The sequence below is a fragment of the Brachyhypopomus gauderio genome, chromosome 2, assembly GCF_052324685.1.
Source record: "Brachyhypopomus gauderio isolate BG-103 chromosome 2, BGAUD_0.2, whole genome shotgun sequence".
In the NCBI taxonomy this organism is placed as follows: domain Eukaryota; kingdom Metazoa; phylum Chordata; class Actinopteri; order Gymnotiformes; family Hypopomidae; genus Brachyhypopomus; species Brachyhypopomus gauderio.
Window position 1 is genome coordinate 21,657,115 of NC_135212.1, and position 26,115 is coordinate 21,683,229.

General features: G+C 41.1%; 2 protein-coding genes across 3 annotated transcripts in view; both read left to right on the top strand.

Moving 5' to 3' along the window:
- Nucleotides 1–342: 342 nt before the first annotated feature.
- malt3 (MALT paracaspase 3) lies at nucleotides 343–12,807 on the top strand. Its single transcript, XM_076991097.1, has 15 exons — nucleotides 343–472; nucleotides 884–992; nucleotides 2,306–2,430; nucleotides 2,531–2,663; nucleotides 2,958–3,136; nucleotides 3,375–3,471; nucleotides 4,068–4,103; nucleotides 4,422–4,625; nucleotides 5,649–5,826; nucleotides 6,191–6,265; nucleotides 6,368–6,495; nucleotides 8,056–8,205; nucleotides 9,606–9,760; nucleotides 10,717–10,833; nucleotides 11,040–12,807. The coding sequence occupies exons 2-15, from the start codon at nucleotides 908–910 to the stop codon at nucleotides 11,370–11,372; spliced, it is 1,995 nt and encodes a 664-aa protein (XP_076847212.1). The 5' UTR covers nucleotides 343–472; nucleotides 884–907; the 3' UTR covers nucleotides 11,373–12,807.
- Nucleotides 12,808–14,275: 1,468 nt separating this feature from the next.
- The window catches only part of frmd5a (FERM domain containing 5a), an 83,797-nt gene continuing 71,957 nt past the window's right edge, over nucleotides 14,276–26,115 (top strand). The window contains exon 1 of one of the 2 annotated variants that reach the window (XM_076991098.1): nucleotides 14,276–14,703. In XM_076991098.1, coding sequence (XP_076847213.1) covers nucleotides 14,602–14,703 — 102 coding nt within the window. In that variant the 5' untranslated portion in view covers nucleotides 14,276–14,601. Of the gene's footprint in view, nucleotides 14,704–20,674; nucleotides 20,694–26,115 lie in introns of those variants that run through there. The other variant, XM_076991100.1, reaches the window with a different exon arrangement.

A 26,115-nucleotide genomic window follows, 5' to 3' on the forward strand; every position in this document is an offset into this window, starting at 1 on the left:
CAGCGAATATGAATCTTACAATTTGCAGTCCCAATACAAAATAAGAATGCAACAGACGTTACTCTTTTCTTATTAGTAGTATAACTAATAACCCTAACTATACTAATTAAGATGTCCTAACTAAATGTCCCAGTGAGTGTGGGTTATCGGTAAAAATTCTATTGGGAAAAGGTGACGATTTGGCAAGTTAAAAGGCATTTAAAGAGTTATTTTTCTATTTCAAAATCGTTCACTGTGACCTAAACTCCAGCATTTTTAACTGCCAAAAGACGTATTCAGCCCAATATGATTAAGGGCTCGAATATTCTAGGCTTTCCGGTAGTAGGTGGATACAGTTGTTCCGGGAAATCGACCTACTTCGTTTTTACTTTTTTGTCACTATCGTCTAGTCCGACAAGACTTCAAGCGCAGCATTCACTAGCGCAGTTTCACCGTGACACAACGAATGTCGACTAATTCAGCGATGTTTTGGGTAGGTCCTACATAAATCTGACATAGTTGACTTAACATGTTAGAAGGAATGTAGCAAAATGAGGCTGAAACCGACACAATATATAGTTTAACTAGAAAACTAGTTTAACTCGTGGAAAGTAAAAGCGCGTGCGGGATCACATTTTTTATGATAAAAAATATATATTTAAAAAATATATTATTTCATTGTGGCTTTACTTACCTTTTATAAACTAAAAATAGCTTCCTGCAGCTCTGATATTGTTGAACATTTTATATTCATCTCTTTTTGCAGTTTGAATAAACTGGGCAGGAACTGTTAATAATAGGCCAGCATTATTTTCAGATTTTAAACATTGTTTATACATAAACACGTACAAATGTCAATGAACCTTCATTAAGATTATTTTGGGTCTGCTTTTTTATTCAACAGATGAAAAGATAATATGATGCTGTGATGACTTACTGTCCAGACAGAGCAGATCCACTCTGGACAAGGACCTTCCATACTCTTAAAGAAGGTCCTAGAGTCATGAAAATTGGTGTGTGGTGCACCTTTATTTACTCTTGAACAATCCAATACCAGTTCTCTCTGTCTCTCTGTTTGAATGTTCAGTTTTACCTATACCAATATCTACAAGTTTTGAATACTCAAAACTGCAGTTAAGCGCAAAGGTTTTACAGCCCCTAGTTTTCTGTTACCATGGAAATCACTGTTGCCTTCACCTTTGACATCTTTTCAAGCTCTCCTCACAGTTCTTGGTATTTCTTGAGGTCTTCACTGAAGTGGGTGTAACCCAATTTGACCTTGATTCTTCCAGCCTATATTCTGATGTACTGTATACTGTGTCAGCCACTTAATTATGTCGTTCCATGTATAATTTTCCTTTATAGTGTCTTTGTCTCTGGGGTCCTGAATGGTATGATGGATCCCAGCCTTTATTGGTCTGTGCTGTCCTTCAAAACACCCTTTTCCAGCCATTGATAGCAACACTGAGTCATGGGCTTTCTTGTAGTCAATCCAGCAATTTCTTGTAGAGTGACTGTATTTTCATATATTACTCACCAGTACCTGGTGCTTGGCACCTCTGGTGTTTTTGCCTTGACCATGTCAAGTATTTGTTCATTCTGCCTTTGCTGTCACTGAGAGTAGACTTTGGAGGCTAGTAGGAGAAAACCTTGTTTATTCTGCTTGTGTACTCTAGTGTACCTTTGTTAGTGTTTGCTTGGCAGTATCCAAGGCTTCAGGTATGGATGGCATGTAGGACATCTCAGCTACTTGCACCAGCAGCTCTGATGTTGACCTTGGTGAACATCTTGGGTCTTGGTTGCAGATTTTAGGGTATGGGACGATGATTACATGCCCCATCTGACCTGGTTCTCCCTTGTACTTTGTCACAGCAGTTGACCCTTGACGGTGTTGCAACACTACTGGTTGTTTCGGTCTAGATGTTGGCTTTCAAAGCATCCATAGAACCCACATTGTCTTCATCAGGTTGCTTCAGATTCTGACACTGACCTTACTGACCTTACTGACGGGGCAAATCTGAGCCAGTGTTGTTGCCTCTTGTTTCTCACTCTCCTTGTTAGTGAAGTAGGCAGTATAGCATGAAGGACTTTGACTAAGGGACCAGGCCAGAGATACCTGGCTCCTTATTCAGCCCCCTGACTTCTTGTGCCATAGTCATTTGTTCAACCCACTGAGCAATTTAGCCATTATGTGTTATGTGTGTGTGTGTGTGTGTGTGTGTGCGCGTGTGTGTGTTAGTACATTTCTGGCTTTTCCTAGAATACACCATAGTCAGTCTTAACTGTGCATGGTTGTAATAATGTTTCTGTCTTTTTCTGTTGACAGAAGTTGTCATTGTACAGCAGCCTAAATCTGTGTGTGTTCCACGAAACTATCCAGTGACGCTAAACGTTCAAGCAGTAGGCACAGAACCTTTGAGGTACCAGTGGTTTGATGGACAACAAGAAGAGGTTCGCACAGGATCAATCGTTACTTGTTTTCCATTTCTAGTAAAAATGATAAGTCTTTGCTGTTTGCTCATAGATTAATAATCATTTTGATGTGTTGTAGTTGGCAGGTGGCACAGAACCCAGCCTCCATCTTTGTCTTCAGAAATCTGAGAAGTATATTTGCAGAGTTAACGACTTGTACTGCAACTTTGCCTTCACTGATTGGGTCAAAGTGAGGGTCTTAGACTCAGCAGGTATGAGCCTGATATCTCCATATCAGTCCCAAGGCTTCCTCTCTGCAGGATCCTGCATTGTTATGCAGCTCATTATTTACACACGCTCAAGGCCTGAGCTTACTACTCAGAATTGTCTAAATAATTTTGCATACTAAATGAAATCAGCCCCTTAACAAGCAAGGTGTAACACGTCTTATATATTTCTTACATATGTGCTAACTTGGCCTAGGTTATATTTAGATTTTTAAGCTTAAGTTCAGCAACCTGCATGTTATGAGTTTACTTGAGTTGCCTTTTCATTTTGGATTACAGCTGTCCCGCCTGCATGGCGTGGGGACATTTGCATCGTTGTCCAGCCCACGGTGCACCAAACTGTTAGGTGTGGAGGACCATTTTCCCTGAGGTGTTCAGCTCTTGGCATGCCTTCCCCACAATACCAATGGTACCACAATGGTCATCTCTTACCAAAGCAGAACTCGGAAACACTTGAGGTAGGACACAGTTGGCCAGACATCATTTTGTCTTGTTACTGATTTCACCTGATATCTATGGGCCAGGATCAGGTCACACTTGTACTTCCTACCATATGTACACACTGTAAAGAACCTGCTAACCCCAATATTGGTTAATATTTAGCTTCTGCCTTGATTGGAACCTAAGATGATTTCTGTCAAACCACTGATACCTCAAAGGCTGTGAGACTAAGAAGTAAATTTGGACCTTTTTTAGGTAAAAAGTGCAAAGGCTGATAATGCTGGTTCATATCTCTGTGCCGTTTCAAACATTTTGGAGGAGAAATGGTCAGAAGGAGCTGATGTTGAGATCGGTAAGAAACGAACCCTGTGGTAAACATTTTTACTTTTATAACTTTTTTACTTTTACCTGTGTCAAATGTTATATACATATTTAATTATTTTAATCTTCAATCAAATGCAGACTGTATTTTGTTTAGAGGCAGATTTGTCATTATGGCCGAGGTCCTAACTTTCAAAAATGTTTTTTTTTATGTTAACTTTAATCATGTTGGTTAATATTGACATATTAGTCACAATAAAATTACAATAAAATATATATTTTTGAATAATGGGAAAACTAGTCTTTAGCCTGCAACCGTCTCAGTATTTTTATACAGTATCTTCCACGAAGTGGGGTTTTCCATTTCTATCTTGGTACTTTCCCCATCTCTGTAAGTCTTAGTATTATTTACACTTTACGTTTGGATGCATGCGACCCCAGTGAAACTGTTAGTTCAGTCAGAGCTTCCTCTCTTCTCCTGTCACACAATGGAACACTCTTTCCACTGTGAAACCATTTAAAAATGGAAGTGAGAAACAGGGCTGGTTACTTGCATTAGAAGTGTTGCATTAACCTCACCATATTTTGCTGTCTCATGTTTTTGAACTCTTTTCTCCTGTGTCACAGTAACAGTGGATAAGCTTCCAACTCCCACATTCACAGGTATGTTTTGAGAAAATGTTAAAAACCACTATGAAGTTAAATATCTATGAGTCTATGAGTCTTTTTCAAAGCTGTCGTAGTATTTCTGCTATCACTAGATTAATTCAAGTTTAGTTGAGTTCATAAGTTGAAGTGCACTTTATTAAAAAGTAGGGATTTTTGTAGGGATATTACCATTCACTTATGTAATTTTAGGAGCATTCCGTGAAACACCAATTCAAAAACCGTTAATACTACAACTGTGTGCTGACATTTTGGATAAATAAACAGGAACATTTTCTCATTTTATGTGGGCCTGTTGATCTCTTTTTTTTTTAGCCACGGATAAGGTAGCACTGCTGATCGGGAATCTAAACTATGCGCACCACCCTAGGCTGATGGCCCCTACCATGGATGTTCATGAACTGTCCAACCTGCTACAGCAGTTAGATTTCCGGGTGGTGTCCCTGCTGGACCTCAGCCTCAAAGAAATGGATGCTGCTATTGACAAGTTCCTTCAGCTTCTGGATCGTGGTGTTTATGGTGGGTGTTTGAACTGTGGGTTCTGTATTGTTTGGACTGGGTAACATCACAATCTAAATAACAAGGACTTGACCTTTTTGACTCATTCTTTATGCATTGGGATCAACATCACAAACACCTCAGGTTATTTTCTACATATTTCTACTAGTCTGATCATGTCTGATGATGTCAAGCTTTTGGACTAATGTGGCAGCATGTTAGTAAACCCATAATAAATAATTGAAATCTTCTCTAGTTTTTAGTCTAACCGTCTGGATTTGAGTCATACAAAGATTACTGTATTATATTGATCCTTACAACTGGTGGGTTTGTTTATTTATCTCCATTGACAGCACTTGTAAGCTGTCTGATTGACGGGGAGAATAAAAAACAATTTTTATCTGATGATTTCCCAGTTGTTTCATGGGTCAGAAACCCTGGTGGATTCTAAGGAGTTACAGTATAGCATGGGTGATGTAGGAGAAGGAAAAGAGAAGTCTGGGTGAAAGGCACGTGCTTAACATTTATAACTCCAGACATGAATGATCTAGTGGTATCTAGCAGTAATGATCTAGTGTAAGCAGCTCCATGTGTGCTCCTACACAGTATCATAGTCCCACCCATGTATGTGTTGATGGAAGGGGTTTTGTAGGGGATCTATGGTAGGGAGTTGTTATTCACATTTACATGACTCATTGATCCTGTTCGTTATACTACAAGCCTGCGTGTCATTGGGAGTAGGGTACTGTGTGAAAACAGAAATACTTTCCTCTTTTGGTTTTAAAAAAGAGATCTACTATGAAAGCTTGGAAACAGAGTTGTGTTGTCACCTTAATAGTTGTAATGTCATATTAATGGCAGGAAACATTTAGAGGGTGGCATAATTAAAGAGCTGGTGCATTGTCTTTGACTGAGAATATGACATAGATAAGACATATTTTAAACGAAAACGTCACAGACTAATGTGGTTTAACATTTAGTGAGAAATTGTTCTACGGCTCACTGTGACTGTCTTTCAAATCTGTTTGCTTTCTTCAATGTTAGCCGTGTTTTACTATGCCGGCCATGGCTATGAGCACAAAGGCAGGAATTACCTGGTGGCCATCGATGCTCCACGCCCCTACCGCACAGAGAACTGCGTCTGCGTGCAGAGGGTCATGGGGCGCATGCAGAAGAAGCAGGCACAGCTCAACATTATCCTCCTGGACACCTGCAGGAAATGGTGGGCCTCAAGTGCCGTAGCAGCCATTACGGCTCCTTGATGCTGTGTAATGTATACTTGGAGACGGCCAGTGCTACTTCCTGGTTGACCTTTTTTTGCTGTTTGTAGTGTAGTCATTTACAGGGGTGTCTGAAGTTAGTAAATTGACTTGTTTGCTACAGCTCTATCTACAAAATTTCAAAACACTCAACAGCATGGTTACAAAGGACCAGAGGGATTAACTTAATAAGTTACACATTTAGTTAAATTGCACAAATATGCAGCAATTTTTTTTTACTTTTTTGCTGAAAGCAAGTTTGCCTTTAAGGAATTTCCTTATAGCTTTAAAAATATCTGAAAAAAGAATTTTTTTGTGTTGTTAAAGGTACAACCATGGTTACCCAACCTCCGAGATAGACCCACTCGCACCTTTGGGCAACACAGTGTATGGATATGCCACGTAAGTGCTGCTGGGGCCAGTGTGAAAGACATCAAAACTAAACCCTTATGAAAAGTGCATTGACATCATTGGTGTGAAACCATCACTGTTTGCTCAACACAGGACGGAGGACGCAGAGGCATTTGAGGTCCAGGATGGAGGCAAAAGTACCGGCATCTTCACCAAATACCTGAACAAACACATCCTACAGCCACTGAAGGTGACCCATGTTTTGGAGCAGGTGTCTGAGGGTGAGGATCTCAGCTGCGAGTTATCTGCTGTTCTAATGTGCCAATGCCAATGATTCACTTCAGTAGCAGCGTAATTTACCATAGTCATGATTTTAATAAGCCCTTTTGGGGGTTTTTTTCAACAAGCTTTACTTCAGTGAATTCAGTTCAACACAACAGTAACCACAGTATGCTACAAGCTACTGGTCTTAAAGGAAGTGCTGAGGCCAGTTCAGTGGAAGGCAGCCAAGGGCACAATGGGACATGCATGTCAGAGCCTTTGACCATTAGGACTTGTACACTAGCAGCACTGGAGATGGGGTTTATTGTCAACCAGTGGGGATTTGCTAGCGTGGATACGCCGCTTGTTTAGTTGTCTGATGGGCCTCTCTGGTAACATGACACGGCTTTGTGAGAAAGCAGCATTAGTGCGTGACCTCATTTTCAGAGAATTCACTCTGGTGCTTTGCACAGGTTGTTTGAAACATGAGAACGGGCCCCAACCCCGAGACCTGTCTCACATGCCCGTCACTCAGCCTGCGTCTTCCCCTTGCCGCAGGGCGATGACCACTCTCGTAGCTGGGCATTATCTCACTGGCTTAACATGCTGCCCTGCAACTGCAGAGTTATGCTATGTGGTGCATCTCACTGTACTCCATCCACAATACATGCCAGCTGTCTACCGGTGACAGAACTCCTCTATATTGTATGTGTTGAATGAACTGATGGCTGAGAATAGCTTGAAGGAAAAGCCAAGCCTGTTCCTCAAAAACTTTAAAAACAATTATTTTGACCAATTGACCAAACACATAAAAAATTACGAGTTTTTAAAACAAAGTGTAGTCTTATTAGGTCATATTATTGCTTTGCTCCTCTTAGCATCTATGAATATTGTGAGTTGCTTGGTGTTCTTGATTTAATCTCGTCTCTTCAAAAACCATTTTACACAGCTAAAACATGCAAACATGTTGACAAAGATATCCTGTTGAAAACATACTTTAGAGAGGTAGTAAGGAGAGAAGTAATAGAGAAGTAAGGAGTTTTCTTTTGATTTACTGAACCCGTCATCCTTTGGCCAGCCAGCCAATGTCTAAGTGCGTGTTTTTCTCTGTTTTAATACTTGATGTATCACAGCCTTATCGGCATAAGGTATGTGTTCCTGTACAATTGTACTGACACGTCTTAGTGGTTTGCCTCTGTAAGGACTGTAGCCGGCCACAGAAACCGTCATTTTTCATTTCTGTTCAGTAGGCGGAAAGAATAGGTTTAGCACGCACATCTCCATGACTCAAGTGTATCTTTGACTGACTGGTAATTTGATCTGAGGCAAATTTGGTGAAAGTGCTTATTGGTTTCACGCATCTCTTATATCTGTTATATGAAACCCTGCTTGCCCACCTCATCCTGTGAACACGAGCACTGGAACCCCCTTTTTTCTCTGCTCTCTTTTATGAGTGTGATATTTTGAAAATTGAAACAGATTTTTCCAGGCACAAAGGGTTGTTTTTCTGAGCATTATTTTTGAAATGTTTTTTTTTCAGTTGAATGTAGTAGAGAGATGACCTCTCACTCCCCCTCCAGATGTAGGTAAAGACCAGCTGGTGTGCGGCAGACAGGTGGTGGAGATCAAACACACACTGAAAGAACCACGGTCGCTCACGGATCCAGTGGGAACAGCTGGGCACACCATGGAGTTCCGTCTGAGAGATGTCTGCTGGAGACAGGCTAATGGTGAGATTCCTTCTGCCCAGACCTTTAGAAGTCCTGCTGATTGGTTGATTTGTTAATTGAATGATTTTTCATCACGCATGCAGTGGGAGTTTAGGATGATAAAAAGTACTTAACTGGCCACTTTGTGTTTCATACAGCTGAGATCTCTCGTGCCCCTCCAATTAATAACACACTTCCTGTGAACTTTAACAAAGACCTGAACCTACCAACTTGCATTGTCTTCACTGACCACAGTTTAGGGTTCTTCATTTGTTTTATAAGCTATGTTCTAATGTCATTATTGGTTTATACATGATTATAATGTATTATTATTTGGTAGCACGTGTATTATTTATTATTTGATTATTATTCATGATAATGAACATGTGAAATCCATAGTATGTCAGGAATAGTGCAAGTTTGAATTTATGTGTGATTATGTTAATCAAAATAACATAATTTCTGTTTTACTAGGAGAATTAAATGAGAAGCAGACAATATACATCAACATAAAATTCATTTAATATTAATTGTTTACTTTAGTACCACAGTCCAGATGAAAGCCATATGCATGAACCAAATGTCTTTTACTTTGCTTGAATAACTAGGACTTTTTTATCTTTCCATGCAGTATAACATCATCACTGATACTTTCCTTGCAAACTTCCTAACCTTGTTAATGATGAAAACTCCAGAAAACAAGTAGAATTAAAAAAAAAAACTATTACCAAACTATAAAACATTCCTGACCACTTCCGTGTCATATGACTATATTTATCAATGCTTCCTATTACTACTAACATTAAGGCGGCCACGTAGTCTTCTCCAACAAAGGGTCCCAGCCATGTGATGTAGTTGTATCATCTACAGTACTCTGTTCCTTCCTCTTGATGGTGGACAGCCTGTGGTATGTGACTCATTACTGAAAACATTGTGGAAAGTGTTTCATGAATGAGGTATTTGTGCTGCACAAACACGACGTTCGGTCACATGGTTGACACCTCTGACTTTTGGTTTTCACTGTCCTTTCTGGCCTTGTTCCCTTTCTCTGCTTCCACTCCTGGAATGGATGACTCTTGTTGACAAAGGCTGAGGTTTGCAAGTGTGCATCAGGTTGAACATACACCAGGAAAAATTACTTCTGAGTTCTGAAACGAATGTGTGGGAGTAGAATATTAACCTAAAGCTGATTTTCTTCACGCTTTGCATTTCTTTAAGCTACACAGTCAGATTTTAACTCCAGCCTCGGTCGATGCACTGCCATGTCATTCACTTTGAGATTGAGAACATTCAAGCCATTGTATGATCACACCTTGTGTTATAGCTTTGACAAAGACGAGCACATCATGTCTAACCTATTGTCTATTTAATTAATAGAATGATGAGTTAATATGGGTGTGTGCGGGTGTGTGTTCCAACAGTTCTGCCAGATCGGAAGTGTGTGAACTTTCCATGTGGGATTCAGGTGGAGCTCAGCTTCTCAGCCTTGTTCTCCAACGTTCTGCTCGTGTTTGGCACTGTGAAGGACATTGGGCCAAGAGCGCACGACTGCACCGTGAACCTTAGCAGCACGCCAGTGAGTTTCCAACCTTCCCCTCCTCACAGCAGGCCGATGGAGAGCCCGGGTGTAATGATGGGGAAAGTCCAGGTGATGGCGCCATGAGCGTCGACGGTCGTTTTGCCTTAAGCTGCCACTTCAGTGTGCAGTAGGGTGTTTTAGTGTGTAGTTTGACAGCTTCGGTGTCAAGACGAAGGAGTCTTCTTCTGTGAGGGCATAGAGAAATCTGGTGGAACCTGCTAGATCCCACTTTGCTTAATTAAATTTGTGAGACAGTTCTTGACACCAATGCTAACTCTCCTGCTGGAACTTTGTGACCTCAGCTGTACATTACTTCAGAAAAGGAAACCGGTCCACACTTTCAAGTGTGCTACGCTATAAGAAGTACATCGCCACTACTCTGGAGAAAGCCATTTATATACTGACCCCTAGTGATGAATAGTACATAATGCCTTTTATTTGAGTAAATTCAAGCAAAACAGACCTACAGTTTATCATGTTGCTTCCGAGTTATTCTTGTGTAGTGATTGGCTAACCTATGGAGAACGATTCCGTTCTTGTCATCTTGAAGGCACATAACATACCTTATTTGATAATAAGACATTTAGTCATTTTTCAATCACTCCAGAAGGCTTAGTGTAAAAACAGCACTATTATTCTTCAAACGAATCATATGTAAACTCAGTGCATAACTGTTGAACTTTAATCTTAACTCATTAGCTGCATTGGCTGAATTAAAATTGTCTCGACAGAACCAAAATCAAATTGACTCCTAATACAGATGAAGCCTTTTTAACTAGTGAATCCTTTTAATTGCCTTGGTTTATCAGAGAGAGGGGTGTAGAGAGATTTTTTTCACTCTATATCTTCAAGCAACAAACTTCATATCACTGTCAAAGCCAGTTGTGTCTTCGTACCGGGCATTAAGTAAATATTATTTTAATCCAAATGTATATATTTATCTTGGTCTATAGGCAATGGAGGACATTTTTTCAGGTAGTGGCAGATTAGATGAAATGGATTCCCTCCTGCTAAGCAAAGCTGACCATCCTGATTGCAGTTTGAGACTGTGTGGCCTTCAGAAGCTAAAGGTGCATTTTTTCTTCTTGTTTTTTTAAAGGTTTATAGTTCTGCTAAATAAGGCATGCACAAAAAATACAAATACATATAACCCAAGGTATAATCTTTGCTTTGCAGGTTGACTATTGTTTGTTGTACAGTTTATTTCACGTGTTTGTTACGGGGAGCTCCAGTGAATGTGGTGTGGTGAATCTTCCACTGTTGTGCACATGTGCAGGGGTCACTGGTGATCAAGGTGGAGCTGCACTACTCCTGCGCCGACAGGAAGCTGCGGCTGACTGAGTGTGTGAAGCTGGATGTAGGTCAACCTCTCGTAGCTTCCTGTGAGTTCAGTCAGAGGGTGACAGAGGACATGAGACGTGCGACCTCACCTTACAGCGTGGGCCCGGCGTTTGAGTGCAAACATCCTCAGGTTTCGGTCTCTCACCCTACACGGCCCTCAACCCGCAAGGCAGAGAACGCTTGCTACAGCTCATTGGGAGCAGCTTCTGTCAGCACCAATGAACCTGAGGAAAATGATGAAAATGACTCAACTAAATCCACTATGTGACATGCCACCATTTTGATGGACCTTCAGCCTATGTTCACCCTGGATTAGTAGGAGAAAATACTTAAGTGTTTCTCTGAAGCACTCACTGGAACACTTGTAAAAATTACAAATGCAAATATTATTCAAGCACAAATTCTGCACAAGGGATGATCTTAAAGTTTTTTTTAATGAAAAGGCAAATAAGAAATTAGTGTTTGTGTGTGTGTGTGTGTGTGTGTGTGTGTGTGTGTGTGTGTGTGTGTGTGTGTGTGGGGTGCGGAAGGCTGAACGGATTACGATGAAGTATGCACTGTCCTGCTGGAAAGGAGTAGTTCACAGTTCTCATTTAAACAAACACAAATATAAATGCATTTATTTATACTTTTGTAATCATTTGTATTGTAAAATGATTTGTTACATGACATTTCCTCTTGCTATGTTGACTTGTGTGATAAATTTGTATGATAAAATAAATTTTTAATTGTATAATTTTGATGTGGTTTTTGTATTGTGTTTTATATGTAAACAATACTTGCAGAACAAGTACATGTACATGGCCTTGAAAAATGTATTTGAAACATAAAAATATTTGGGGCTACAAGATATCAGGTTTTGATATATGGCTGATTCTCTGTAGGGTGCTGGTCTTTGAATTGTTGCTGTAAATTGCCATTTTCTATATCTAAAAAATTTAGATATTGCAGTGTTATGTTGTGAACACTGAAAATGACATATTTTAGCTTTCTGTGTATGCTGATCATTATTAATTCCCACAACCTTCAAATTAATTTAAAATTTGGTGTATTGTTTAATAGACGATTCTGTGTGTGTTTGTGTGCGTGTGTGTGTTTATGTCTTCTCTTTTTTGTTAAGAGGTTTAGAAATGTCATGCTCATTGTGTGTGTGAGATTTTTATCATTTGTGGCAGGCCTATAGTGTTTCATTTTGTATGTTTCATTACTGTATGTAAAACCTTGTATTGCATGTTTGCCATTCAATTGGAAAGTACATGAGGTTACCCACATCAGTAACTGATGGTGTTTCACTGAGGAAATAAAGACACTGGTAAATGGGACATTTAGGCATATATACTTCTTAAAAATACTATAACGTTATGTTGAATGTTTAAGAAATATGGGTCATAAGCTACTAAATGATCTGATTTGTCAAGCTCAGGCATAACGTTATGTTATGAGTTGTGTGGAGTGTTGTAACGATCTCTTACAGGAGCACCTGTGTGTGATTATGGCGTCACGTGTTCCTGGTCAGTGTTGGACTCACTGCTCCAAAAGGCTCCCTGGAGTGTGGATGGCAGGAGAGAGTGGCAGGGTCTCCTCGCTCCCATTTGGGAGACTTTGTCTTGTATAAGCAATCCATTAGAAAGCATTGTTGAATTGCTCTTGCTCCTGGGTGTGGTGATTGTTTCTTTTTGCTTGGTGTATGTTGGTTCATTAGTATTATGATTATCATGAATTTGTAGTTAAAATTAAAATTTTATTGAGTTGGTTAGCACCTGGTAGGGTAGGTTCCTAACCAGTGCTGTAACTCATACGTTTTGACCTCATTTGTATGACGATTGTATTTATTACTATAATACTTCACTGCAGTTATTAACTTCATTATCTCTATGACCTCACTATATGCTTACACTAAATTGCACCCTAACATGTCCTAAAGAAGTTTTGCTTCTTTACCAAGATCAAATACATTTAAAAAAAAATTTTTGTTATTCAAAATTATTATTAAAATATGAGTAACAAGGCTGTGTGGTTTAGCTTTACACCCACAATTAAACCAAAAACGTTTTGTATAAAATATTGTATATATACAAAATATTGTATATACTGTATATATAAGCTGTCACTCACTTTTGGTCTACCCATGTTTGTTTAAATGGTTGGATAATGTGATTTACTGTTTGTAATATGGCATAATATTTAAACCTTTGTCAGCCAGGCAAAAATTGTTTTGATATCAGGGTTGTGTGCACATTCTGAGACACAACTTCATGACACAATACATAGTATTCAAAATATGTTATAATCAAATAAATTACTTTTAGAGATACAGTAGAAAAAGTTATTAAAATACTGCAAAAGAGAATAAAATTTAAGACTTAATTTAGATGTTAAAATAGATGTAAATGATTGTCACTAGGAGGCGGTACAGCCTTCTAATTCTGGAATGTCCCAAATAGACTCGCCTGATAATATTACCGAATTCCACATTGTTTCAGCCATGTAATGTTTTCTCCATGGATAAATCCTGTTGAATGAACACCCATAGGGTGTTGTTTACGTCTTGCTGGAGGCATTGTAAGTTTAAAAGCACATTTTGCTGTATTTCTGGTTTCATTGTAACGTGAAACCCGGATTGGGTGGTGGTGAATTCATTCGCCTATTCAAAACCAGCAAATGTGATAAAACTTTGTAGAGAATAGGTTGCGACCATTCAGTAGCAGGAGTGCTCGTGATCACCTACCTGTCTCACAGGTAGGCTACGGCATTAGACAAAGGAGGCCTTGTAACTGGCGGCCGCTGTCCCCTGTGTGTTACACCTTCAGATGACCTCTGGGCGGAGCTGTTGAGTCACACAAGCTGTTCATACAATGGTCTATTGATCAGGAGACAACTACTGTGAAACAGTTTGTTTATATTTTGATATATTTGTATGTATCACCCAAACTATTAATAAAAATAAATAACATTGAAAAATAATAATATGAGGAAATAACAGTATTGCAGATATGACCTACTCGTGAAAAAAGCAAAACAAAAAGAAGTAAAGGAAAGGTTTAAAATCTGGAATGCCAAAAACTCGGTGGAAAAACAAAGCGCTTATTGGGTTTCCACTAACAACCAAAGTGGCACCATCCTACTCTTTCATTGTCAATTTCAAAAGCATCTTTAGCGGGTGAGGACGCTCATTGGCATGAAGGAGTGTCAATCTTCCGCCTGTGCCCCGCCTACCTCCTCAATTTGCAAGCGATGAATGGTGAATTGTCAGCCGCAACTGTACGATTGTACCACGGCTACTTATCCCAGACGCGGACACGAGAGACATTTTCATAATAACCTACAAACAGCCGGACAAGTGCCGTCCGGTTCGTTGGACATGTCTCGAGTTTGGGTTGCAGGTTTGTCTGCTGCGCTGGGGGACCGGAGAGAGTGGTCAGTGTGATATTTTGCTCCTATGCCGTGTTCAGTTTATTGTTCTGGTCCCGAGCGCAGACCAGCAATTGTGTGAGAAGATGTTGAGTCGATTCATGAGTGGCAGCATCAGGAACCTGGAGAGAGAATATAGCTGTACGGTCAGACTCCTGGATGACACGGAGTATACGTGCACGATTCAGGTAAGTGTTCCCACCTGTGTTGGCCACTCACCCCCGACATCCACGCCGCAGATGGGATAAACACAAGTGCTGTGATGAACCTTTGTTCTGAGGCACAGAAACGTGCGCAGTGTTTTGTACATCGTAGCAGGTTCTACTGCCAAAGATCCCTAAACCCATACGTGTCTGATAGTCTATATATATGTTTAGCTGCGGCATTGTTCAGGAACATGGGGTAAAATATGTATATCGGACTTTGGTTTGGAGAACAGCGTCAGCAAGGCAACCAAATGTTATTCTTCTCTCATCACGTTGTATCGTGATATGCAGTTCACGGAGCGCACTCTGTGTGGGCTTGACGGCATGCATCTAGGGGACGAGCTCTGATTTAATAGAAAATGTGTACGCCTTAGTAAACCTGTCCCGGATGTGTCCCACTGACTGCAGTTTGCCTCGTCTAACTTTCCAAATCAATATTTCAGAGTGGTCGTTTCAGAGTATGAAGGTCTGCCCATCATCTATGTAGGGTCATTTTGTTTATTTCCATACTAGTATTACCAAAATAGATTCACCCAGATTCACCCAGGTTGAGGAAACCGTTAGGCTATGTAGGTCTTGGCATGCCATCAAAACATCACATTAATTAGGCAGTCTGCAATGCTGGTCTTCTAAAGCGCCCTCCGGGTACTTGTAAAAGCAGGCAATTTAACAGTGCGGTGTGGATGGCTGACTTACACTTAACAACACTGGCCATACAAGAGAGCATGAAATGAAATCAATCTGATTAGGACATAGCTTCGCTAACCCTATTACCCAGTGATGAACGTCAGATACTTCACGATTGAACTGCTTAAACGTAAATATATAGCATTTTTGTATTTAGCATTTTCAAATAGGTGATATTTTTGTTTACAGGCATTTGGTAGGCATAAGCACAGAAAGCTGTAGTCTGATGAAGTCCTGATGCACTCCTACGATCTAATAGGACATTGACATTTATAACAGTGATCGTTTTCCAGTGTTTGGACTGACTGCACTCTGATTTTGGTCTTTGATGAACTTTAAATATTTCTGGCTATCTAAAGGTCGAGCATGGTCAACATTATCCATGTGTTAATGGAGCAGGCTACAGATGGTTCACAATGTTGATGCTACGCATTTAAGTAATGCATAATGTAGAGTTTGGCATGATGCTCCATATCTATATCTTATTTGGTTTGTTGCTTCAAACATCCTTAATATTTAAGGGAAATGAAAATGCATCTCAAAATCTTTTTAATGTGAGTTTCTGGTATTTGACCGCAAACAGTCTTTTGTCAAAGTTGCCCTAGGTTACCGTAGCTTTGTGGAACCTATGCAGATTAAACAGTAAGTACAGCACTGACTGAACAAGTGTAGTGAAGCGCAAGTGATTTCTTCTAACAGAAGATGTAAGAAGCTCCTGAAGGGGCCAGTCTCCCTGTTTCTTGCGGTTTTGCTGTCACAATCATCTGCATGGCGTCTCATCTAATCAGACGCATGGGGCAAGGATGGTGCCCAGACGGCACACGTTCTCACATTAAGGTGATCGGTGGCTCCTGACAGAAGATCACAGGTTTGAAGGAATGAGGAAGGTGGCTGGGGGACGCAAGAGCGCGGTCCTCAGTCATGAGCAGGGCCAAGTCTCTGTCCGTGTCGCTGCCCCAACCCGCTGCTGTATCGACTTGTTGATGTTTGGCCATGGTGGGGAGGCTTGGTTTTGTGCCGGCTCCCATTGGGAGCACAGGAGTGGAAAATGATCCCAGCACTGACGGCTGTTGGGGGAAAACAGCATCGATCCCGTGGCTGGGGAGTGCTGAGGAGAGCGGTGCTGAGTGTGCAGTTGCACAGGGAGCCATGCAGGCAGGTGAGTGCTAGAAGTGGGCTGGGCTGGAACTGGAGGCGGGACAGGTTGGAGCTGTAGGTGGGCGGGATTGGAGCTGGAGGCCCTCCAGACTGGAGGGAGGCCGGATTGGAGCTGGAGGCGGGACAGGATGAAGTTGGAGTTGGGCTGTGCTAGAGGTTGGGTTGGGCTGGTGCTGGAGGTGGGCCGAGCTGGTGTTGGAGGTGGGCCGAGCTGGTGCTGGAGGTGGGCCGAGCTGGTGCTGGAGGTGGGCTGGGCTGGTGCTGGAGGTGATCGAGGCTGGAGTGGAGAGGTGGAGGCGGGGCAGAGTGGAGCTGGAGGCGGGGCAAAGTGGAGCTGGAGGCAGGCCAGGTGGACTGCGGGCAGCAACAGCAGTGCAGGGTCATTTGGCAGGGTGATGTAATGGAGTATAGACAGTGACGGTGTTCGGGCTCAGCTTTTGCAGGCATTATATTATCTCTCTCTCTCTCTCTCTCTCACTCACTCTTTCTCTCTCTCCATTACATCAGTGTGGTCAAGGGAATGATCTGGCCAGAGTATCAGGGGTCCAGCAGGTTGAGAGATCATGGTTCTTCCTTTATATTAACCTCAATACTCCTCCAGTTGCTTTGCCTCAGGTTCCAGGGCACCTAAACTGGGAAGTTAGCACTGAAAGGCAGAATTAGGTCACCCTTTTTTCATTTTATCCACAGCTCCTCTAGCGCCCGCTCTCTTTGTCCCTCCTCCCAGATATCCTCTAAAACTGGCACTTTATCTTGAAATTCAATTCACTCAGGAATAACTTTTATCACAAACAGACATGTTTTAAAGCACCCATTGGCTCTGGAGTCTGCCCTCTTGCCCCTTGAGCTTGCGGAGAGTATCTGTGTTATGCTGCTGGTGTGAGGCACACGCCTGAAGACCATCGTTTAGAGGGCATCCAGAGGTCACCAGGCAGCAGCTAACCAGTGCTGTCAACTATTTGCCTCTTTTGCCTGGTGCTCCTTGGATTTGATAAGGCAACATAGGATTTATAGAGAGTCTGTCAGGCAAAAACACCATATCACTATTATAGTTCAGGGTTCGTACGGTCATGAAAAACCTGGAAAAGTTATGGAATTTGAAAATAGCAATTTCCAGGCCTGGATAAGTTTTGGAAAAATAAAAAATACTCAAATGTTTTGGAAAAGTCATGGAAATTTGCTTGACACAATAAATGTATGTTGTTCTGATAACCGGAAGAAAAAATTAATAAAATATAATATAGCAATTTTTTTTCATTGTGCGGACCGCTAACGTAACTTCACACATTAGTTCACTGCTAGCGTCGGACTCCAAGCGGAGCTGTAGATTGTACTTTGATGTAAATCAGCGTAATGCTGGTAAATGCCGATTAAACAATGACTGCTTCAGTTGGACAAATACAAGCTATGGCTTGTGAAAGACAAGGACACGGGGCGTGCAAAATGTGCACGGTTAACGATGGAGTTAGAGACTGAAAAGATTTAGATACGTTTTGATCGTAAACACAGTATAGAAAAAAAACTAACGATGTCCTCGTGCGTACAACGCGAGAAAGAGCGATCGTGTTGCCGAGATGGGCTGCAGTGGAGCCTGTGCTGCCTCAGCTTATCGTACACAACACTCCACAACACTCCACTGTGCTGCCACTGCTCCTCCGTGCACGCGCGAAATAAAAAAAAGTAGGTCGTAACTCCGGTTTATATTGATATTGAAAATACGGTAAATGTTTATTTTTTCAATTAAACCACGTGGCTTGTCATTAATTTATGATATACTGTGGAATTTTGGCCTGGATTTTTTCTTATTTTTCATGTCTACACATATGTTTAGAGAATGTATAGTCATTAAAATTTGCCTCAAAGTCATGGAAATTGATTGTCAAAAAAGTGTATGAACCCTGATAGTTAATATTTACTGTTGGGGTTGGTTGGTAGGTCATTGGTTAGGAAAAGTATGTAGCACAATGTTCTGTTTCTTAACAAGCTACTACCATAGTAAGGTGTTAAGAGTTTTTTTTTTGGAAAAACAACTGTGGTCACCTTTGCTGCAGCACTTAGAGAAACCAGGAAGTTCTGTGGCAGACTTTTACATTAACAAGACTGACATTAACAAGTTTGCTTGGCCATAAATCTTTACTTTTGCACAAATGATTCACCCTGTTGGTGTGTTGAGGGAACAGAGATGCCACTGCAGATGGGGAGTAATGAGTGGGGTTATTTTTGTGTGATGGGGGAGTTCTGATGGTAGAAATCAGTGAGTGGGCAAAGTTTGAACATAATTTCATGATTTCATTTTAACTCTTGTGCTTAGCTCTTGGACTTCTGTGCTTGGCTGTCTGACCATATGCACCTTCCTTGTTGTACTTGAAGCTGTTTGACTCTGAATCCCCCCCGAGGCTGTGCTGGCCTACCTACCCATCATTTCCCGTGTTTCTGCAGTGTAACTCTAATTAGTGCTAACTGGGAGAGCAGTGATGCGAGCTGACGGGGCTCTGAAATGCGTGTACGATGCCACATGGCTGCTTCCCCTCCCACCACCACATGCACCACGGCAGGCATCGAACATGCAGCAGCGTTGAGAACTTTAGGCGAGTATTAAAAAAGAAAATTAAGCTGGAAAAAAAAAGTTTGAAAGTGTGTCACTTTGATTGCAAGTCCTTCTGTTGTAGCCAGGTGGAAGTCATTGAATAAGCAGTGGGTTCACTCAAGTAAGGTTACAGGGCGTATTTTCACCTCTGTAGTGGAATCCGTGATTTATTCAGTCCAAGATGCAACACTGCAAGAAACATCTGATTTAGTGCTGTATTATTTAGGCCATGCAGTGGATTTTTCCTGTATGTTGTTTACTCTGGGCTGTTGGGTAGTCAGATGCCCAAGAAGTGGTTGACCCATTTGTTTTTGCACATAGCTTAAAGCGATGCCTTCCCCAAAACAGGATGTAGCTGTAACAGTCTCAGGTCCGTTAGCAACTTATTCAGGGTCATTCAGGGATAGTCCTATAGCGCTAATATTAGCATTCTGGGAGGAATCATTACTTCAAGTTGCTCCACTTTATTGATTTTTGAAATATCTCCTTGACAGGATTTCACTCTGTAGTGACTCCAGTACCAAATAATGAGATGATTTAATGAAGTGGCTAAATATCATAACAGTAGGTTTTCATCTTCATCTATGTATTTATGGCCAAGTCGTTCTCTGTGAAGGCTGTTGTCTCTGCGTAAGCATCTTTGGTAATCTCTCGTGGGATTCACAGCAGGTGGTTGTGTTCGTCTCAAATAGACTGCTCCGTTGCTTTGCAAATCAACTAAAGAATCGATGGCCATGAATAAAATGTGATTTCTTCATAATCTCTCAGTGCTTTGAAATGTATTCAGGGGACAGGAATATGGGAGCGTGTGCATCAGAGAGTGGTTGTTATGTTGTGGGACGGTCTAGAGTTTAGAGTGGATGATGCAAAGCGTGTGTGCATGCGTCTGCATCTGAGTGAGCTTGAGTGATGTACATGTAGGAAGGAGAAGGGGGCTCGGGGGGGATAAGCCTTCATACTCATTATAATCCCTGGCTTTTCAGAAGCTTTTGAACAGCTGAGACTTAATATGTACTAAAAGAGGGATGGGGCTTCCTCTCGACTGATTTATTGGGTCGAGTAGCGGATATCATGTGCTGAAAAGTCTTATTCGTGTTAGGTGGATTCTTCTAGGAAGCAGAGCAGTTGATAATGCTCAAAGTGAAGATGTCTTAAAGCAGCTCCGCTGACAGCTGTCAGAGTTCAGGAGGAGATGCCGGCATAGCCCACCTATTGCTTCTGTGAAGGTACCAGGATGCTTCACAGAACTATGCGTGTAGTGTTACATTTGGAAACAATATGTGAAAATATCTAATCTTAAAAGTTATTATAATTGAAGCACTTGTAGGTGTTTTTGGAGTTTGGTGTTTTGTTTTTATTTAAAAGATGTTTTGTTAATACAAAACCAAATTACATTTTATGTTAAAAACATTGCTAGAAAAGTCCATTGTTATTCCTACTTTAAATGCAGCAGCGCTTTCTTGTCTTCTGTTCTGGTGGCCTTCACCTGGAATCATATCCAATTTGTTTCATTTTGCAGCCTGAGTGCCTTCAAGAACAGGTAATTACCATGAACAAGCTCATTTGTTCAGGGAAAATGTGCTTTCATTGGTTTCAGTGCAGTGAAGAAAATTTGTTATAGCTATGTTGAGTTTTAATATTGATGTAATTGAATTTGAAACTAATAACTAGTTTGGCAGTTTGCTGAAGTTGGTACGGAGATGCAGAGGAATCTGATGCTGGTACCAAAACACTGCAGAATGTGACCATGGTACTGAAACACTGCAGAATCTGATGTTGGTACTGAAACACTGTTGGCAGGCTTAAGCTCATGACTAGGAAAGTCACATTTCCTCACTTACACAGGCCATGTTTTCATCCTTCTGCACTCAAGGCACTTAGAAACATCTAAATAAGAGTATGTTTCTGAATGACATGGCTTCCTGCTGAAGCAAGATAACCTTCTAAAATGTCTTGCCGCCGTTTGAAAAAAAAGAGCCACAGTTGAGACCTAAATGTAAATTTATAAAAAAGCTTTTAGAGGACTTGCCTGTGAAATCAGAATTTTCATAGTGGCATTCAGATCAAGTCCTTTCTTGTAGCTCCTTAATACTTAAGTCACTGTTCTTCCCAAGACAAAGGTATAGGCCTACTTAATCAAACACTGCTCCTCAGAAGGCAGAAGCGATCACAGCCGTGTGGTCAAAACAGTGTCATCAGGAACAGTTTCAGGAATTAATTCTGAATTACTGTTAATGGTAGCCTACTTTGTAAACATATGAGTCAATAAGTTTTAGAAAAGTTAATTGCATCTGAGAATAGGATAATTTTAGTTTAGAAGTCCAGACGTAATTTATTATATTTTTAATTTAGAAGTACACACATCATTATAATGTCTAGTTTAGTTTAGTTTAGAGATTTGACCAAACATGGCATGAGAACCCTTAATGGTTGCTAGGGTTACTTCACACTGCCTTGGCCAAAAGAGTGTGGTCACCTCATTGTAGACGGCCCTTTTACAGACACTGACCTCATCTCCTCATGTCCTCCTCATCTCCTCTCCCTCCTTCCTGCTGTACCTGACCCCACTGTCTCCTTCTCACGCTGTCGTCCCATCACCCTTCACTGATGTTCCCCTCATATAGACTGTATAACCAGTTCTCTCAGTTTGACCTCCTCTCACAGATTAGTATCATATCAGAGAGCTTTCTACCATTTTAGAACACTAATCAGTGGGCGACTCTAAGAATATGGCTGAATGTTTGTCATGACTTTTACCTTAAATAGAATTCTGGAAGTTAGCATTTAGCATTAAATTAGTATTTCGGTGTTTTAACTTAATATCTGTAATATGGATGATTACAACAGTCCTTTATTATGACACACATCTGTAGATGTTAACTTGGTATGTCATGCTCTTATCTTAATCCCAAGATATTTATTGTGAGAGTGTAATAGTACAGTGAAATGTGTGGTGTACAGTCTTCTTTTTCAAATAACTCATCAACTGCCTTCAGATTCCACTGATAAGTGTGTTTTGAGCTGATGGGCTTGAATGTTCCTTTGCAAATACAAGGAAATGTATGTTCTAAAATGTAACAATTGTAATAGAAATTATTTTGAAAATACTGGATGATTCCTGATACTGGTCCAGTTCCTGATACTGTTCTGTGTCCTCATGTTGAGAACCTCTCCCTGAGAGTGGGGTTTTTTCACTCAGTTTCACTCTGGGGTTTTTCTACATATTTGTGTGTAGACACAGGTGGACAGAAAAGTAGTGAATTTAGGCGTTTCACTCTGGGTTTCACTCTGGCAATTCACTATGGGTTTTTAATACATATTTTTCTACATATTTTCTGCATATTTTTGTGTGTACACATAGGTGGACAAAAAAGTTGTGATTTTTTTATATTTTAAATGTTTTTATTGGTGACAATTCCCTGTAAATATGAAGCATGCTGTTCACAGTGGTGGCCATGTGAAATGCAGTGTACCAAATGTGTTCAAGCCGTAGTGAAATAATGTTGAATGTAAAAGGATGTATCTAGGTTGCACAGCCCTATAAGGAAAGTGAATGGAATTCCTCTTACTTATTTCTTGCAATTTCATTGGTCAACATGTCTTCTTTGGCAGTGTCACACTAATGTCATTGGTTGGCACCCAAAGCAGACCATGTGTTCTTAAAGTGGATTGGACTTTGTGGGCCTTTATTTGGGCTTTGTAAACATTTCACTTGTCTGAATAGATCCTGTTGTAGTGGCTTCCATTTTAAGCATGTGGGTCACTCTGGATTGGACTAGTAAAGCCAGTTTCCCACATACAGTCATTAAACTAATCTCACCAATGATTAATGTCACTGTCTGTGGTTCAGAATAACTGATGCCTTTATGTTTAGAAATGCTACTTACCAGCATTTGGAATTTATTCAGCATGATCTATGTTGCATTTATATGTTGAAGTAGTGCTGATCATTGCTGGCGTCTTTGTTGTGAGTTTTAGGGCTTGCTGGGTGATTGTCCAATGCTGCATGTTTCCTGAGCTGCTGTAGTGAGTTCAAGTCTCTGTTCTTCTGCCATGAAGTCCCAGCAGTACAGTCGTGCTCTGCGCTGCTGGGTCCAAGACACAGTATTGCATCGTCATCACTGCAGCAGTAGGGCCAAAGACATATTCAGTGACTCGTGTGTGTGTGCGCGCACACACACACACATACACATATATGGGTGTGCAAACATCCCCCCCAAACCCACACACACACGTACTCACTCACACACACACGCACACACACACGCACAAACACACACACACACACTCACACACGTATGGGTATGCAAACACCCCCCCCCCCCCCCCCCCCCCCACACACACACACACACACACACACACACACACACACCTACACATACATATATGGGGGTGCAAACACACAAACACCACTATTTTAAACTAATGTCCCTGTTGCAGATATCAAGCTGTGCATATATGTGCTTGTCTGTGTGTGTGCTGTTTGTGTGCATGTCTTTGTGTTTACTGTTCTTGTGTCAGTTTTTCTTTGAGTGTGTGTGTGTGTGTGTGTGGTGCATTTCAGTCATGCTGCACTTGTCAATCCACACTTTGGCTGTGACGGTGCTATTAATGCTTAAAATATTTATATCTGGTGTTTAGTGTTTACTCTCTCTGTGCTGCTGGGGAGGTGTGATTGGCCGAGAGAAAAGGGATGCCAGAGAGAGCAGGATTACATCAGCAGAGCAGTAGAGAATGAGTGAGGGAGTGAGAGAGAGAGAAAGAGAGAGAGAGAGAGAGAGAGAGAGAGAGAAAGAGAAAGAAAGAGAGAGCGAGAGAGAGGACCCATGCTATGGTATGACACTCTGGCTAGGTAAAAATATATGAATGTTTATTGTGCTTTATATGTGAAATAAGTTATATGTGAAATATATGCGAAACACACACTGACCTGTGTCCCCTAGTCTTCAGCTCCTTTGGGATGTTGGGTTATGCTCTCACATAGAGTAGGTATTGTGTTATGGTCTGGTCTTTATCCTTGGGGAATAGACTAGGTGTTGTGTATTGGTGATTAGAATAGATGCATGTTATGCACTGTGGATTAGATGGAGTAGATGTTTTGTATTGGGAATTAGAGTATGGAGGTGTGTGTGTGTGTGTGTGTGTGTGTGTGTGTGTGTGTGTGTGTGTGTGTGTGTGTGTGTGCATTTGTGCGTGCGTGCGCGTGTGTGTGTGTGTGTGTGTATGTGTGTGTGTGCAAAGACATGGTCAAAATAATAAAAGCCATTTAAGCACTTAAGTCACAAAGGCACCTACACAGATGGATGAATATTGGATGGAGAGATGGGTATCTTAAGTGTAATGTTAATTATGTTAATTTTATTGTTTTGTTAATGTTATGTTAATTGGCAATGATACATTGAATATGATATGGAAATATGGACAAGCTGGGCCTACAAAGTTAAACAGTGGAACTATAATGATGTGAGTGTTGTAAAGGGGATTAGTGGTACTATAATGATGTGTGTTGTAAAGGGGATTAGTGGTACTATAATGATGTGAGTGTTGTAAAGGGGATTAGTGGTACTATAATGATGTGAGTGTTGTAAAGGGGATTAGTGGTACTATAATGATGTGAGTGTTGTAAAGGGATCGGTGGAACTATAATGATGTGAGTGTTGTAAAGGGGATCAGTGGTAGGGCTGTGTATGGGCTATCATATGAATATTATGAATACACTCTTACTGATACGTGAATTGATACAGACACAGCTATGTCAATATTTACTCACGGTGAACCTGGCATGTTCAAATTTAAATGCAATACTTAAAATATCCAGGAGGTGGCAACTTAAAAAGAAAAAAGGAGAGGCTTTATGAAAAATTTACACATTCATCTATGAAAAAGCACAGAAAAGCAGAGGCAGTCAGCCCCTCGTTTCTATTGGTACTTTTAATTATTCTCTTCATTAATAAAGTGGTATTGGTCTTTATTTGTGAATGGATCATTGTTAACAGCAATAATATCGTTTTTCGTAATGAAACAATTATTGTAAAACAGTCAAGCATCATTTTTCATATTGTATCGTGATGTTTGTATCACGATACGATATAATAATGATGCCTGACAGTTTGTTATACAATAATAAGTTACTGGCAGTGCTCAGCTCTGGTCAATAGGTTTGACGTTAGCTCTGTATGATTGTGGAATGGGCAGAAAACACAAAGCCTTGTAACATCCATTACATACTGCTCATGATGTAGTAGGTGGAGCCCTTGTGACAGTAGTTCTCAAATTTGAGATGATAATTTTCACTGCTACATATGAGTGGAGTGAAATGCCGTCCATGGCCTCTGAAATGCCGACATCTTTGAACCCTTATGGAAAGACCTGGGGTGTTGCATTTCCTTTATCCCACTGGGAACTGGAAGCTTTTTTTCCTCGAAGAACAGTGCTATGTGTGGTCATTTGAGAGAGATGGATTTGCATGTGTTTGTGTTCATGTTTGAATTGTGCTGCCATATTGCTGAGCTAGATGCTGTATTGTGCCTTTTTGTGAAACAGAGACCCATACAATGAGGTCAGAGGTCAGGCTGATACATTAATAAGAGCCGCCACTGCCCTTCAGGCAGCAGAGAGGTCAGTTCCCTCTGCTGGCTGGAGTGAGAAACAGCTCCTGGGTTAAGCCAGGGCATTCAACAGCCTCTGTGTTTACTGCGGATGATGGATAATTCAATGCCACACCAAGCTACACCCCGCCCAGTTACACCACACCCGGCTACACCCCGCCCAGCTACACCCTGCCCAGCTACACCACATCCGGCTACATCCCACCCAGTAACACCACACCCAGCTACACCCTCCCAGCTACACCACACCCGGCTACACCCTCCCAGCTACACCACACCCCGCTACACCCTCCCAGCTACACCACACCCGGCTACACCCTCCCAGCTACACCACACCCGGCTACACCCTCCCAG